The sequence below is a fragment of the Callospermophilus lateralis genome, chromosome 5 (assembly GCF_048772815.1).
Source record: "Callospermophilus lateralis isolate mCalLat2 chromosome 5, mCalLat2.hap1, whole genome shotgun sequence".
Taxonomy (NCBI): domain Eukaryota; kingdom Metazoa; phylum Chordata; class Mammalia; order Rodentia; family Sciuridae; genus Callospermophilus; species Callospermophilus lateralis.
Genome location: NC_135309.1, coordinates 102,903,448 through 102,920,348, shown reverse-complemented (window position 1 = coordinate 102,920,348; position 16,901 = coordinate 102,903,448). Strand labels below are relative to the sequence as shown.

Sequence of the window (16,901 nt, the reverse complement as noted above, 5' to 3'; positions counted from 1 at the left end):
GGGAATTTGGAATCAAGAAAAATAGAAACTGAAAAAACACAGCGCAGCATGGATAGTGTGGTTTTTTTTTAAATGCTCGTGTTCAAATTTTTGTTTATGATTTTAAAAACATAGAACCAAGTTATTAAAAGATTGAGAGTTAACTTGATGGGAATTTATTATATTTGACTGGAGCTATGGTAAAAATGGACTTAGCAAAATGTAAACCAGAGATACCCTTCAAAGATTGCATTAGTCAGTGCTATGTTCTTTTGCTAGAGACTCTAAACAAATAATGTAATCAAATTAAAGTGCTTTTCAGTTTTTTTCCCTTCATACTTATTAACACAACTCATCCTAATTTCAGCTAGTTCTTCTTTTTGATAATAACAGATATAAAGTCATTATATCTCACATAGTGTATTAGGTGATAAAAAAATAAGAGTAGATAAAAAGTAATAATTAAGTCATTTTTATGAAATGGGGACTTTCACAGGGAAACTTTAGATTTTATTCTTTCTCCCTGTCTGTCTTCAATGTGGAGGTGAATAAGGAATGAATCTATTTCATTTTTCAGGGGTGGCCAAGCCAAGGCCTTAATGCAGATAGAGATTAGCAAAATGTAAACCAGAGATACCCTTGCTAATGGATACTTCTTTGAAATTTTCATTTTTTCCTTTCAGCATGCGGGATGACAGAATTCGAGTAGAAAGAATGGATAAAGTTTATTTTGAATACAGCCATGCTTTCCAGGCGGTTACGGAATTTTATTCAAAAGTTGTAGATGACATCAAAGGTAAATATTTTATACATTTTAGCAATGTGTCCTCAAATTGTACTGCTTTGAGATTTGGATAAAGATGTGAGTATGACCTTCAATTTAATGACAACTAGGTAATGATCAGAAATAGAGGGAGCAGCTGAGGGAAGAGCTCCTTTACTTGAGCTCATGAAGAACACCGCTGTAGCATTTCCCTCATCAGTTGTAACCATTTAGTTACTTGCAGATTAATTGGAGTAAAGGGAGTTGGTGACCAACTTTTCTTTTCACTCATCTTTAAAGATGGCCTATTATTATCCTACAATTTTAGAAAATGTTTAGATAAATATTCTCATGTAGGCTAGTGTTTTCAAAGATTGGTTGCTAGAATTAAAATACACTAGTGACAGGGCCTAAATATGTTAGGTAACCATTACTTGTCTAATTCACATCTCCTCTGTCATTAGTGCTTAATTTTGTCTGTACCCTTCAGTACCTGTACCTGTCAGTTCAGTTATGTTAGGGGCCATTTTATGGATGGCAAGGTGAATAGACATTCTTCCTTGACATAGATTTGGCCTTTCTCCAGTCCTCACTGGACCCCATACTGACAAGACTTACTCTTGTCCCAAGTTGTGGAGCTTTCATCATCAGCTCTTACTCCTAACCCCCACTTAAGCTGCAGTGTTGTGTTAGCATTTCCTTCCACTTGGACCATTAATGTCTGTTAGCATATCCCTTATAACTCATGTTTTGGCCAAATTGAATTGGGTGTCTCAGGTTGTATCCCTCTTCCAACATCAGGATGCAGTATCATCAAGGATACCATAATCCACTCTAGGCATCAGATTCACCTGAAGGACATGGGCAAGAAAACAGCTTGCTTATGGAATATATATTCCTCTTGGTGGGATTCGTACTCACAGTAGTCTTTGCAGTAGTCCATGGTGCCATTGGGAGCTTAAGTTCTCTTCCTTCACAAGGAGACTCATATCTGGTGGGCACAAGAGCCATCCTGGCTTAAAGCCCCATACTATCCAGGTGTCTCCTTCTCTTGCTGGAGTCTCTGCAAAGGACATAGGTTATAAAAGTCGTTGTACTCAGGAAAGATCAGTACTCTGGAGTTGAGTATTTATAATTCTTCCCAGGCTAGATGTAACTCAATAGTTTCAAGTTAATGCTACCTCATAGTGCATTGGCACTGCTTCTTATCAGGTTTCTAGGGGAGCAAAGCTAGAAAGTTACAAGAAAATCAGCTTTCAGTAGAAGGCAAAAGAGTGTTGTTAGCTCTCTGTTTATACCTTGGTTTTGTAAACAGCTATCATTAAAAATAATAAGATATTATATATAGTAATACAAAATTTTGTAGAAAATATTTGGAATAATTTTTAAATTTTTCTTTAAAAATTTAAAAAATTAAATTTAAAGTTTAAATTTAAAAAGGTAAATTCTTTTAAAATTTCCTTAATAAACATTTAAAAAATGCTTATTGCCAAAAAGTCAAACAGTTGTTTATAAAGGAAAACGTAGAGCTGGAGGTGGAACTCAATGGCAGAACACTTGCATAGCATGTATAAGGCCCTGGGTTCCATCTCCATGAAAAGAAAGAGAAAAAGAAAAAAGTAGAAGTTTATGCCCTCAATCTTGTCCCCTGCCCTTGCCAGTTATGTGACTGAAGGGTAATCCTTAACAATTTGGCTTAAGAATTGTTGTATGAGTAAATCTACCTGTATATACATACACATTCATAGTTTAAGTTAGTGTGTCAGAAGGTGACACATTCTAAAAAGAAAACAAGGCATGGAAGGGTGTTGAAATTTTAAATTGTCTGGTAAAGGAGGGTCTCTCTGAGAAGATGGTACTTGAAAAAGATGAACAAAGAAGAAGTTAAGGGAAACGCTGTGTAGACATGTGAAGGAACAGTATTTCAGGCAGAAGCAACAGTAAGTACAAAATGTCTTAATGTGGGAGGGTACCTGACATGTTCAAGGAATAGCAAGGAGTCTGTGCACTGAAACAGTATCTGAGGGGGAGAGTATTAGGAAGTGAGCTGAGCAGTAGGAAGGAATCAGAGAGCAGGTCCCAGAGGGCTTTGGAGGTCACTGGACTTCTACTGTCAGTGAGTAGGGGGATGTTGGAGGATTTTGAGAGGTAGTCTAATGATCTGAAGCACATTTAAAAAAAAAATTCCTTCAGCGGCCATATTGATTACTTGCAGGGTACAAGATGAAGCAAGGAGACTAGAAAAGAAGCTTGTGTAATATTTGTAGTGAGAGATTAGGATGATCATACAACCTACCCTTAGCAATATGTTTTGGATAGCCTTCCGTATCTGTTCAAATAGCTGTAAGTCATTCCTTTTAGTAGGTACATAGTAATTTGGATTTACCAAAATTTATTCAACTCTTGCCCCTATGGATGTTTATTTAGCTGGTCTCTAGACCACCCCCCCCCCTCCTTGTATACACATCTTGGAATATTTCTGGTCCAGAGAGTTGAACATTTCACATTTTGAAAAAATGATCTGTTCTCCAACAAAAGATTCATTCCACCATTAGAAAATGCCCTTGTTGGACTGGGGCTGCAGCTCAGTGGCAGAGAGCTTACCTAGCATGTGTGAGGCATTGGGTTTGATCCTTAGCACCACATAAAAATAAACAAATAAAATATAGGCATTCTGTCCATCTGCAGCTACAAAAAAGAAAGAAAGCGAGAAAGAAGGAAAGAAAGAAGGAAGGAAAAAAAGAAGAAAAATGCCCTTGTTTCCATGCCATAGTTTTTGTAATCACATTTTTCCAGAGGGCAAGTTGAGAAGATACTGTCTAAATGATGATTTTAGTAACTATAAAATAAATTTTATATAACTTAAAATTTTTTAATAGTAGTAACAATGTTAATGAGGTTATATATTGTGTTGTTTAGATTCTCAAAGTTTTTCTGGCATCATTAACTTGGATAAGCCTGTGATTTGCTCTTTGGCTGCCACCATAAGATATCTCAAAGAATTTAACTTGGAAAAAATGCTCTCTACACCTGAGTAAGTACTTTCTCAAAAGTCAAATAAAAGAAAGAAAGAAAGTAGGGATCATATTAAAGACATTTTATAAATAGAATTTGGTAAATATACTCAAGAATTTTACCTGCTACTGACAGAATATCCTACTAGAGTACAAGGATGAACTGTTTGGTATTGTTGTTGAAGAATAATAACAAATATTAATAAAAATACTGTTAGGCTGGGTGTGGTGTGGCACTCCTATAATCCTAGCTACTTGGGAGGTTGAGGCAGGAGGATCATAAGTTCAAGATCAGCCTGGGCAATTTAGTGAGATCCTTTCTCAAAATAAAAAGAGCTGGAGATGTAGCTCAGAGTTAGGGCCTAGCATGCACAAGGGTTCAATGCCTAGCACCTTTCCCCCTATACACATGCAAAAATATTGATAGAATTCTGTCATTATATTCATGATAGCTATTTGATATATTTTAACCTATAAAACTGTGATAATACAGTTCATGCTAACTATATTAAGAAAATATTAAAAAGCACTCATAAAAATCACCACTCTTCTAATTCTTGGTTTCAGTTCTTTTTTTATAGACCATAAAGTTGAAGATAAAAGGGTCAACTACTAACACAGACAGTGTTTTACAAGAGCAGTTAGCTTTGTAAGTTTCAGAAATTCCAAAGCTGACAATTGACATTTTGGACAAATACTAGCTTAATCAGAGGTTGATGGGGAGAGTGGAAAAAAAGGCAGGTACCCTTGGAATATCATGATGTCTTTGCTGTGTGTTTTCCTGAGTGGTGTTTAATATCAGATTATCACTTATCTGGAAAAGTTTTGTCCTATTTACAAACAAAAATGGCCACCAATAGGAAATTTGATTTATTGTGTCACATTTATGAAATGTAATTTTACACAGCAATGAAAATGATTGAACCACATGATCAGTATTAAAATTTTCATTAGCAGTATACTGAGCCAAAATCAAGTTGCTGAAGCACATAGCCCATACATTATATGAAATTAGAAACATCTGAAACAGAACACAGACATATTTAGGTAAGGTATAAAGACTTGTATGGACATGAACAACAAATTGAGAAGAGTGGTTTCCTACAGTGAGAAGGAAGGAAAATGACAATGGTTGGCAGGAGAAATGCATAGTGGAGTTCTTATGATTTTGTTTTTAACCTAAGTGTTCTATTAACCTATACACATTTTAATGTGGCTAAAATATTTTATTAAAAAAGTTGCAGCCTTATATTTTATGTCATTAGATTCAACTTTGAGCTTTAAAGACATTAAAAAAAAATCCATCTGTATGGCTGATTGTGTTGGATCCTTAAAGAATAGGTGATAAGCCACCTACCATTTATTTGACTTGTTCTTGGTAGAAAGCCTCTAAGTAAGTCAAGTCAAATTAGTGACCTAGCTTGCCTGTTACGATTTGCGTTTCTGTCCCTACATCACCAAACAAAGAAGTATTACCACTGGAATAAAGAAACCAACTTTGTTATTTTTAAGTTAAGCTCTGATGTGTTTAGAAGTAGTTGAATTTGGGCCTGAAACATTGTATCATCTTATATTTAAAAAGTAAAGATATCACTAAATATTAATAAAATCTAATATGTCTGTGTGTACTGAAATTTATAAAGCTTATTTTTAAATGACCTGAAGGCAAATCTCTTGATTAAATTGGGTGAAACTGAAGTTCTCTCCACACATGTTTGGTGGTGGTGTTTGTTATAGGATGATTAGGAAACTGGCCCTGCTGGTGGCTATATGTCTACCTGCTGGATAATTCCATAAGCCAGAGTCAAAAAAGACATGAAATGCTCCAGAGTGAAAGATCCCCACTTTGTGTATATTTCCAGAACCTTGTAGGTAATCAGTAAGTGTAGAATTAATGAAAAAAGGAAGGAATTCCTTATCCTGGAGGGTAGACTTGACTGGAAATTGCAAAATGTCATTGGAAATATAATTCAAGATTAAAATGAATGAAAATGGTAACCAAACTGGTACTGTTGTTTTGTTTAAAGGTGTTTACATTTTATAGGTGACATGTAATTTACTCTGAAGATAATTCCAAAAATGTAATTCGGCAATACTTACATTTTGGAAAAAGAAGAAATTCTTACAGTGATTACTTTGGGGAAGTAAATATTCTCCTTGTGTGTGAAATTCAGTTGTATTACTTTATAATCACATATTATGCTGCTGAACTTTTCAACTTTTGGTTCAATAGCAGTGTTATTAGGGGAAAAATAAATTTAACTTGAGTTTCTTTTTTTGGTAAATGCTTTCATGAAAATTGCAGCATATATCATGAAAATCTTAATATGCATTTATTTAAAGATCTTCTGCTTTTACAGTGGAATTCAAGGTAGTTTGAGAAAATGCACCATGTCAGGAATTATTCCTGAGAATAGGTAAAGTGAGGGTTTATTTAAAAAGACAAATTTTGAGGTTTAAAAATTGTTTTGAGATTTTAGATAGGTTTATTCCAGAGCAAAATAGTATAATAGAAGAATAACATATGAGGAATATTAGTTATTGCTACAGTTTGGATGTTGAATGTCCCCCAAAGGTTCATGTGTTAAAGGCTTGGTCCCTTGCCCATGGTGCTGTTGGGAGATGGTAGGACTTTTCAGATGTGGGAGGAAGTTCATCAGGGTGTGCCCTTGAAGGGAATACTGGGCATACCCTTGGCCTCTCCCTCTCTGTCTCTTTGCTTCTGGGACCTTGTGCAGTGAGCAGCTTCCTCTGCCATGTATTCCTTGCCATGATGTTCTCACCCAAAGGCAATGAATCCAAGTGACCATAGACTGAAACCCCTTAAACTGTGAGCCAAAATAAACCTTTCTTCTGTATAAGTTTATTATCTTATGTTTTTTTCATAGTAATAAAAGGCTGATGTAGTTATTGTGACAGTACTAATCTGATTCCTAAACTTATGAAATTCAAAGGAATTGGCTTATTTCTTGTTGGAATTTTTTTTTTTTTTTTTGTCATTTTGGATGACTTTTATTAAGATTGGTTTAGTCAGAACTTCAAGGAGGCTCTGGAAATTTTTAGGAAAGAATAAGAAAATCCATCCAAGATGAACTGTCAAACTCTTTTATTAGAAAACTTCTTATGATCACAGAATAATATATGGTGAATATTTCATTAGTGAAAGTAGATTTAATATATAAGCTACTTTAATGACATCTAATGGATATAGTCCAGTGATGCTGTTAATCATCCTAAAATCATAAGACCTGCCACTATAAAAGAGGATTATTTTGCCTTAAATATCACTCCAAAACCAAAGACAACACAAGTAAAGAAACTACAGACCAACATTTCTTAAGAATATAGCACAAAAATCTTCATCAAAATACATGCAAATGAAATTCAGTGATATATAAAAAGGATTTAGGAATATAAATTTGGTTTACAAATCCCAAACCCAATTCTTGTAATATGCTTTGTCAGTAGAATAAAAGACAAAACCTATACAGTCATTTCAATAGTGAGGAGAAGCTTTTGGCAAAATGCCAAAAATATTTTTCATATTAAAAAAAAACTGAAATCAAAGGAATTTCCTTGACCTGAAAAAGCATATTTATAAAACCTTCATAGCTAACATTATACTTATTGATGAAATCATGAATGCTTTTCCTCTAAGATTAGGAAAATGATGAGGATCCTGTCTTTCTTACCACTTCTGATCAGCATTTTACTGGATATTCTGTCTTGGAGTACCAGGCAAGAAATGAAGTAAAAGGCATCCAGATTGGGAAAGGAGAAGTAAACATGAACTTGTATGTAAAGAGTCCTAAAGATTCCATACAACCATTAGAGATATATAACATATGAGTTCACTGCAGGATGTGAAATAAATAGTAAAACTAAACTGTATTTCTACATACTTGTAAGTAAGAATACAAAAATAAAAATTAAGATTTATTTACAATAGCCTAGAAAAGAATTAAGGTGAATTTAATAAAAGAAGTACAAAACTTATATTCTGAAAACTATAAGACATTGTTGCAAGAAATTAAAGAAGAACTAAATAAATGGAAAGGAATCCCAAGTTCATGGGTGAGAAGACTTAATGTTGTTAGATCAATTTGGGGAATATTATATCTTATCAATTCACTGCAGTCTATGAAATCCCATCTGGTTTCTCTGCAGAAATTGACAAGTCCATCTCAAAATTCATATGAAAATTTAAGTACTCAGAATAATTCTAACAGTTTTGAAAGAACAGAGGTAGAGGACCCAGACTCTTATTTCAAAACTTACTACAAAGGACTGACATATGATCAATCAAACAGAATTGCGAGTCCAGAAATAAGGCTATGCACTTGTAGTCAATTAATTACTGGCAAGGGTGTTAAGATAATTCAGTGGGAAAAGAATATCACCCCCTGCATCTTGTGTGACCCCTTCAGTACAGGATTCTTGGAAGCTTGTACCCATTTGCCTCCTTATTTTGCCTCATGTACTTTGTCCCTTGTCTGAATTTGCTTTGTGCTCTTCACATTAATAAATCATAGCTATTAGTACAATTTTATGTTGAGTTGTGTATCTTCACAGCAAATCATTGAACCTGGCAGGGTTCTTGGGGACTGAACATATACCTTACTTATTTCCCTCTCTAATGTGTTTATTGTCGGCATTTAGGAATGGTGTCATTCATTTAATCAGAAGTGCAAATACTGTAAGACTCTAGTTTTGTGATGTAATGCAGTGTATAACTTGTCAACTGCCCAAAAGACAAATGATGAACTTATGAGCTCTGAAAATCATATAGAGAACTATCTTCTGCTGTGATTCCATATGTGACAAGGTGGATTTTTTTGGTCTTTATTTCTATTTTAAAATGATATTTAAATGATGGATCTTTCAGATAAGGTCTGCTCCTTTACTACCTTTGTCAAAATTAGAAAGATTAGCTTTTGGAGGTTTTGTTTGTTGTATGTTTTCCCAAAAAAGTAGATTAAGAGTGATAGAGAATCTTTAATTTCCCTGGTAAATTTTTGGCAAGGACATTTTCCTCCCATGTACAATTTAAGAAAGAAAAGCATCTGGGGTTGGGGTTGTGGTTCAGCAGTAGAGCACTTGCCTAGTGCGTGCGGGACGCTGGGTTTGGTCCTTAGCACCACATAAAAATAAACAAAATAAAGGTATTGTGTCCAACTACAACTAAAAAAAATATTAAAAAAAAAGAAAAGCATCCTTTGTGTTTTTGGTGTCTGAAATACTAATGAAGTATTTTCCCATGTTACTTATAAGATTTCTTTTCAGATTTACACAGTGTGGATTTCATTCAGGCATTATTTATAAGGTTCATTTCACGGCACCTAAAATTTGGCATCTTCCACAATTATAAATATTTTAGAATTGCTTGAATATTTTAGGTCATTGATCATATACTGTTGAATACCTGACAGTGCTGGCACATAGTTCAAAAATATATAGAATTTCTCATGGAAATCAGAACTGACAGAAGGAAATTTCTATTGTATTTGGAGGGAAGAGTCCAAGTCCAAAATATTATCGATTAAATATATTGAAGCTCCAAAAGCATGGTTATTCTTTGTAGCTGCTTGATAATTACTGTTCCACAGGAATCACTATTAAGTTAATTTCAGATCAACCAGTGGTTGATTTCTTTTCTTAAAATCAGCACAGATGTCAGTTTAAGGAAACAGTTTCTCACTGCATCTAATTTGAAATGTAAGTACTTGTTCAGTTAGGACAAAAAGAAAATAAATGACAACAAAGCAACCCAAGGCCAACTAGCCAGATAAAACCCTGATTGATATAACATATTAATACTGTTAACGAAAAGAAACTGTCTTTGTAAAGATCTAGGATTATGAGCTAACCTAAGCCAATTTGCTTTGGTCATAGTTACTGATTTCTTTTTGATACTGTAGCAATTGAAAGTCTTCAGTAATTGTTTGTAGATGAGGGTTCTAAGCTTCCTTCCTCATTCCCTTATACCAGGCAGTATGTTGGTCCAAACCAAATTTTGTCACATGTATAGGGACATTTTGGCAAGTGAACACTAAAATAGGCATGTAAAATCTTCTCTGGCTCAGAAAATTCTCTTTTTGGTATTTTGGCAGTGCCTTGCTTCAGCAGTTCACTTCAGACATACATGACACATGATAGGAGCAGGAGTTCACTTTTAGTTAGGGTCAGTTGAGAAAATCCTCAGATTTTGGAAGGAATGGAGGATGCTTTCAGAACCATAAACCTAAAACATCATCCCTAGGGATGGATTGTTGGGTTTACTGGTTTATCAAATTCTGTCCATGTGAAGGTGTGGGCAATTAAGTGGTGTTTCAGTTAATGGTTTACACACTTGTATGCCATTTATTTCACCAGTGAAGAAAGATCTCTTACACCTCTGAGATAAAGAGAGCTAGCAGAGATGCTGGATTAAGGCTTTTGGGTTAGTTTTTCTTTCATTTTATCTGCTAAGGTCTGAATGTTCATTTCCCTCCCAAAATTCATGTTAGGTTGAAGCCTAATCACCAGTTTAGTAGTATTGAAAAGTAGAACCTTTAGGATGTGATTAGGTCATGTAGTACACTTATAAAGGAGGTTTGAGCAAGTATGTTTGTCCCCATCACCATATAAGGTGGGCATGTGTGAGGAATAGGCCCTCACCAGACTAACTGTGCCAACTCCCTGGTCATGGACTTCCAGCCTCCAGAACTGTGAGCAACAAATTTCTTTTGTTTATAAATTACTCAGTCTAAGGTGTTTTGTTAATAGCAGCCCCAAATGACTTAGAATACCAAATAAGCATCCTTCTTAAGGTCTGTGTTGGATTAGGGCATTCACATGTTAACTCCTTATCCCCAGGCCATAGTTAGTTGAATTAACTATGGATAAAGGGTTCATATCTGCATACAAGAGTATCTGGTTAGATACCAATTCAGAGTCTAGGCTGTCAGTCCTTCCAGTTTAGATCTTTAGCTAGAGATTTGTGTGAACATCTTTCAGCTTCCCTAATTTCACTGCCTAATTGTTTTGCCTGTAAATTATATTTTATTTTATTTCAGTCATTTTTGAGGGTTTACTGCTCAAAGGGAAGGAAAAAAACAAATCAAAACTGGCTTCCCCATAGGAAAGTGGCAGACATTTGCTGGGCATCTATAGTCTGCTAGGTGATTGTACAAGATGAGTAAGACATAAATAAATAACCCTTGCCTCCAAGGAACTTAGATTTATTAAGGAGGTTAGAAATACAACATAAATTGCTGAAATTCAAAACAAATTAAATTGACTCCTGTAAGAGGGAGAGAAAAGCCACACATACCTGCCATCTATCAGTTTTGGAGTTGCTGCCCTTTGAAAATCATTAATAGGTTATCATCCTTTGCAAAGTAGATCAAACCTGTTGCAGACAAATTACACTGCCAAAGAACAGTGTTCAGTAACTAGGCAACGTTTCTAACGTGAAGTAAGTTGTTTCTCTTCTCCAGGGCTTTGGGCCTTGGTTGGGGGAGTCATCTAGAAGAAAAGGAATCTCTCTATGAATACTGTTTCTTTGAGCTTTGATTTTTGGTTATATAGATTCCTAGATGAGGACTCAATTCCATAACTGGCTACGGAAACTGGATTCTTAATTTAGTCTCATTTTCAGCTGTGAGAATTGCTGTTAGGTTTGACAACGTAACACTAATGCTTTCCTTATTTAGTTAAATGAACTGCCATTATTTTTCTACTCCTTAAAAATAAGCCATCAAGTCTGTTAAGTGCTATTGGCAGAAATGTCTGATTGACCGATAAAGGAAATTGAATTGCTGTAATACATTGATTAAGACTTCTTAACATGAATTGGAATTGTACATACATTTATTATGTTGCATTTCCATTCTCAAGCCTATTTGAAATTTTTTGAATTTTAAATTTAGTTTTGGGTAGTTATGGGGACATAAGGAGCACCGAGAGTTCTTTAAGCTTAAGGAAATAACTTTTGCTGTTCTTTCTGTTTTATATTTATAAACATTGGCATCCTTAATGGGTATTGTTAATCATAGAGTAAATAATATTTGTTGTACCTATCAGATATTGAGTACAGTGTTTTAAAGTGTTTATCAAGGTGAGGTCATGCTAAAGAATAAGGAAACAGTTTTAGTATCTTGACATATTTTTCTAGCTAATTGCATAGCTTTTCTTAAAGATACCACCACATGTTTTGCTAGTGATAAAAGACTATATTTAGTTCTATTCCTGGGGAAATGTAAAACAAAAACAAAATATTGTTACCATTGCTTTCCTTTCATGTCCTTGCTTTTGATGTTAGATTAGCTGTCCTCTTGGAGCAGACACTGTTCCAGTAAAACTTCATTTTGCTCCTTTTGGTTTGATTTTCTATCAAAATCTTAATTTTTATCTTACTGTTACTGTATTGTTTTTGGTTCCTAAATTAGTTTTTAAAGTTTCGTTATGCACTTTATATGTTGGCTCATTTTATTTCATTCTCTCACAGGAATTTCAAACCGCTGTCAAGGGAAATGGAATTTATGACAATTAATGGAACAACATTAAGGAATCTGGAAATCCTACAGAACCAGGTCAGGTACACACAAAGGCTAGTTGACTCAAAATGGTTTTGAAAAAACAGAGTAAGGTAGCAGTCTGTTTTTAGGAGTGCAGCTGGAAATGAGCAATAGTGTATTCAACTGCCTACTCTACTTGTCATCTGATAGTTGATTTCTGTATCCTCATTCTATATAAATGTTTCTTTGGGAAGGTATCAGCTTTGAAAATTAATATGAAGTAGATTTTTGTGGCATCTGGTTGAATATATTTTTTCCTACATGCCTTTAACTCTTTGAACTGTTTGCACTGTTCAGTATTATCAGCATATAGAACAAGTCTTTGTGATATTCAGCTTGACTATAATTTGTATCATATCTCACATCACAAACTTTCATCATTGCTTATTTGGCCTTTGTTGGTGAATTAGGAAGATAATGGAGACTTTAAAATTATTATTTTCACTTATTAAATTATCACTGGGAAAGGTGAGACATTATATTGTAAAATTAGTGTTATAACAGAGTGATTAAAAAAAAACCCCAATTCCAAACAAAGTACCAATTTCAAATCATTTGGTTGAGTATTAGAAAATCTGAATCATCTGAATCATGGTTTTAAAAACTCTCCAGAAATACATATTACTGTTGCAATAAATAAATACTGATTTTTATTCTCTTGATATTTGGGTCTGCATAGTATTACCTAGTTTCTTCCTTTTTGCAGTCTGTCCTAGTGTACTCCAGCCAGGCTTGTTTTTACTCATTAATAATTTTATCATTGTTACTGAGTTATCTAGGGTCTGCACATCAGTCCTTGCAGGTCTCATTAGCTCTGCATAATGCCCATGATAGGAAACAAATAGCAGGAATGGAAGGACATTCCTTGGCTGTAGAAGTGCTCCTGTCCCAGGCCTGCAGGCACAGCTCCAGCATTCCAAGCTTTTGTTTTTCCTGCCACATCTTCCCTATTCAAATCCAGTCAGTTCTGAAATCCAGTTCCTGAGGCAGGAGTCACCTACAATCCCAATACCCTTTAGGATCCTTTCTGTTGTCAGGACTTGAGTCATTGTAGAAGCAGAAGGTGCTTGCTTTGCCACTTAACTTTGGCCTCCCTTTCCACAGAGCCTTCTGATTAACTTATTTTTAGTTAACCAAAAACTACCCAGATTTTTCTCTTTTCTGTGATAAATATCAGTACTTATCTTGTGTGAATGTGTGTATATATCTATGTGTATATGTTTTCATTCATCAAACATCAAATGAACGTTTCTTATGGCCACACATTATGCCAGACATGTATAGATTTAAAATTGGAATAAATGGAATAATTAAGGTACATGAACAACTAATGATTTGGCACAAGTATAATTGTCTAGTTAAAAAAAAATTGTTTTCTGATCTTTCTTAGACTGATATGAAGACCAAAGGAAGTTTACTTTGGGTTTTAGACCATACGAAAACTTCATTTGGGAGACGGAATTTAAAGAAGTGGGTGACCCAGCCACTTCTTAAATTAAGGTAAAAGGAATTGTTTTTTGTGTGTTTAATCTGATATCATAAAATTGTGAAATTAAAGGTGTTAGCCTCCTTAAAAATCCAGGGTTACAGTAACTTATGAGAACACAATTTTAAATTGGGGAAAAATTTCTCTTATAACTGGCAATAGATTATCTAATAGTATGAAGACTTTTTTCCTGTATCCTCAAGAATGAACCTGCTTGCAGATTGAAAATGGGTATGTTGTCAAGGGACAGTGAGTTATCTAGTTAGTTTGGGTTATCACTGGCAAAAGGAGCAGGGGGAGTAGGGCTAGAGGGACTATCTGTGCCTTTTATGGAGGGCTTTGAAGGTGATGGTGAGGAGTTGGTAGCCAGAGCCAGTTAATTCAGTGATTCTGAGCATAGGGGTGACATGGTCAGTGCTTGGCTTATAAGGAAGGAACTAAATGACTATGCGGTGGTTAAGTTAGCAATTGGTAGAGGGGTGCTGAGGACCTGAGTTAAAGCAATGATGGCTTTTCTGCTGAAATCCAAAGCAGGTGAGACTTTTAGGAAAGTAAGAATTAGTAGACCAGGACTCCTTCAGGGAAGGTACTTGAGTCAGGTGCCTGAAACACAGTGGTTTTCACGTATGTCTGCACATTGGAATTGTGGGAAGCTTCGGATGCCTGTGTCCAACTTCAAAGATTGTGATTTAACTGGTCTCCATCGTGGCTGGGCAGTTGGAATTTATAAAAGTTCCCCATATGACTCATAAACAGATAAATGTAGGAACTCTAGCCTACGACAGTGCTGACACTTGACAAGAGTCCAGTTTATGCTTACTGAATATATGTTCTTCTTGAGCTCTTTATTATGTATTTAATATTCAGAATCACTCACTGAGGTAGGTCCTTAAAATGAGGAAACAGATCCAGAGCACTTATTATCTTATTCAGTGTTTCACAGGTGGTAGAGGGAAAGCCCAGATCAAATTCCAGCACTGACTCTATAGGCTGAGGGACACTAGCCATTGCCCCACGTGGCTGTACCAAAGCATGGTGTGCTGGTGAGCAGTGTGGCTGTGTAACAGCCCTGTTGGCTGAGTCAACCCCACTAGGCCCCAGTGTTCTCACCCTTGAAATGGTAAAATTCCTCCTTACTGGATTGCTGTAAGGGATAAAATGAGACAATAATCCTGACCACTGTTTTTGAGCTCTTTATCTCATACCAGGCACTCTGCTGGGGGCTTTATGTGTCTTTTAAACCTCACAACAGCCTCACTAAGTAGATGCTATTATTAGCTCCATTTTACTTGGGAATTAGTAAGATAGGGTCACTATCTTCAATAAGGGAGAACAGATGTTGTGTTGGTAATAAGCTCTAAGACACATTGATGATGAAGATTACCAAATCACTTCAGTCACTTTGATTTCCTTTCATGAAGACCTTAAGACATCAGAAATTTACAAGTTAAAGAAGAAACCCTAAAAATGGAAGTATCTCCTTTAGTTTAATTTTCTGATGAAATGAAATGACAATTTTGAGATGATTTCAAGTAGACCATGTTTGTCTGCTCTTTGGGAGCTGAATCCTGTATTCCCTGGGATCCTATTTTCTGAGAAAGGCTGAGAGAAAATATGCCAATAAACACTGATGCTTTCAAGTGTGAAGTTTATACTGGCCTAATGCTTATATTTGCCAAAAAAATTTTTTTCCCTAGATCTTGGTTGTAAAACTTTTATCCTCCCAATCCATTAAAATCAACTTTAAGGTCTTAAGGGTATAGCTTGGTGGTAGAGCACTTGTCTAGCATGTGCAGGACCCTGTTTTCACTACCCAACATTGCAAAAACAAAACAAAAATACATATAAAAAAATTCCAGTTAAATCCTCATGGCTCTCGCAACCTATTTCAAACAGATGCCTAGAAAAAAACCATCAAGTCTTTAGTCAGTGGCTCAGCTATAGTTTTATTACTGTTCTCTCTCTCTCTCTCTCTCTTTAACACCAATCTAAGTGCAGAGCTGATCTACATCAGTGCTTCCTCCAGGCAAGCATTTTGCCTTTGACACTGACAACAGCCAAATATTAGTTTAAGGTCTGGTTTTCTTCTGGAGTGAGATCATGGAACAAATAATGGGTGACAAGGGAATTGAGCAAGATAAGGCAGATCTCCCAAAGTTCTGCAAGATCCCATTGTTTGTCAGTCATCTGTGAATTCTCTTAAGTCTTTTAAGATTGTTTATTTTTAGCCTCTTCTAGCTCTCAGGGCTACAACATAGTTCATAAATCTGGGACCAAGTGTTCAAGTTTCAGAAGATTTTCCACCCCACCACCTTTTTATTCTATCAAATGGCTTCTTTGGTACAGAATTTTACTAGTGACTTTTAGAAAGTATAAATGTTTTTTGCTTTATTGACTATTAGACCTACTGAGTTTACTGAAATTATTGAGACTAAAATTATGTTACTGATATTGTATTGGCATTTACAAATAGCCTTTTGTTTTTCTTATGTGTTATGGCTGGTAGTTTTATCTATTCTGATAATTTTAGGCAAGAAGAGGCTCCAGTGTGGTTTATTGACTTCTTATAATAAATGTCACATTGGCTAGCTATTAGTCTGTCCTAAGTCCTTTTAAAATTAAATCAATTATATTGAATTCATTTTTTAACTGGGTTTTTCTGCTTGTTTGAGTTGTGATGGCCTTGTCAGTCTTCTTTTAAATAATAATAATTATTATTATTTATTTATTTTTATAGTTGTCGTTGGACAACATGCCTTCATTTTATTTTATGTTGTGGTAAGGATCAAATCCAGTGCCTCACAATGTGCCAGGCAAGCGCCCTGCCATCAGCCCCAGCCCCAGCCTTGTCATTCCTTTCTATATATTTGCTGTATGTACTTTACTGGTTTTATCAAAAGCCCAAAATACAAATTATGCCTGTGAATATTGATGTTCAATGAGTCTGTACCCCAGACTCATCTGTGATGTATGGGGTGGGTCTTTTAAATAATATTTTAGGTAAAATAATTATTTCCAAAACAGATTGGATTATCTTAGAATGATCAAAGTTCTGGCCGTGTGACTCAGTTATAGAGCACTTCCTCTTATGTACAGAGCAT

The 16,901-nt window shown here is 35.2% G+C and overlaps 2 protein-coding genes across 2 annotated transcripts in view; one reads left to right on the top strand and one right to left on the bottom strand.

Moving 5' to 3' along the window:
* The window catches only part of Dhfr (dihydrofolate reductase), a 216,281-nt gene that overhangs the window by 91,782 nt on the left and 107,598 nt on the right, over positions 1–16,901 (bottom strand). The window contains exon 2 of the mRNA XM_076857072.2: positions 1,664–1,805. Coding sequence (XP_076713187.1) covers positions 1,664–1,731 — 68 coding nt within the window. The 5' untranslated portion in view covers positions 1,732–1,805. The remainder of the gene's footprint in view (positions 1–1,663; positions 1,806–16,901) is intronic.
* The window catches only part of Msh3 (mutS homolog 3), a 188,163-nt gene that overhangs the window by 72,387 nt on the left and 98,875 nt on the right, over positions 1–16,901 (top strand). The window contains exons 9-12 of the mRNA XM_076857073.2: positions 663–775; positions 3,662–3,776; positions 12,245–12,329; positions 13,705–13,814. Coding sequence (XP_076713188.2) covers positions 663–775; positions 3,662–3,776; positions 12,245–12,329; positions 13,705–13,814 — 423 coding nt within the window. The remainder of the gene's footprint in view (positions 1–662; positions 776–3,661; positions 3,777–12,244; positions 12,330–13,704; positions 13,815–16,901) is intronic.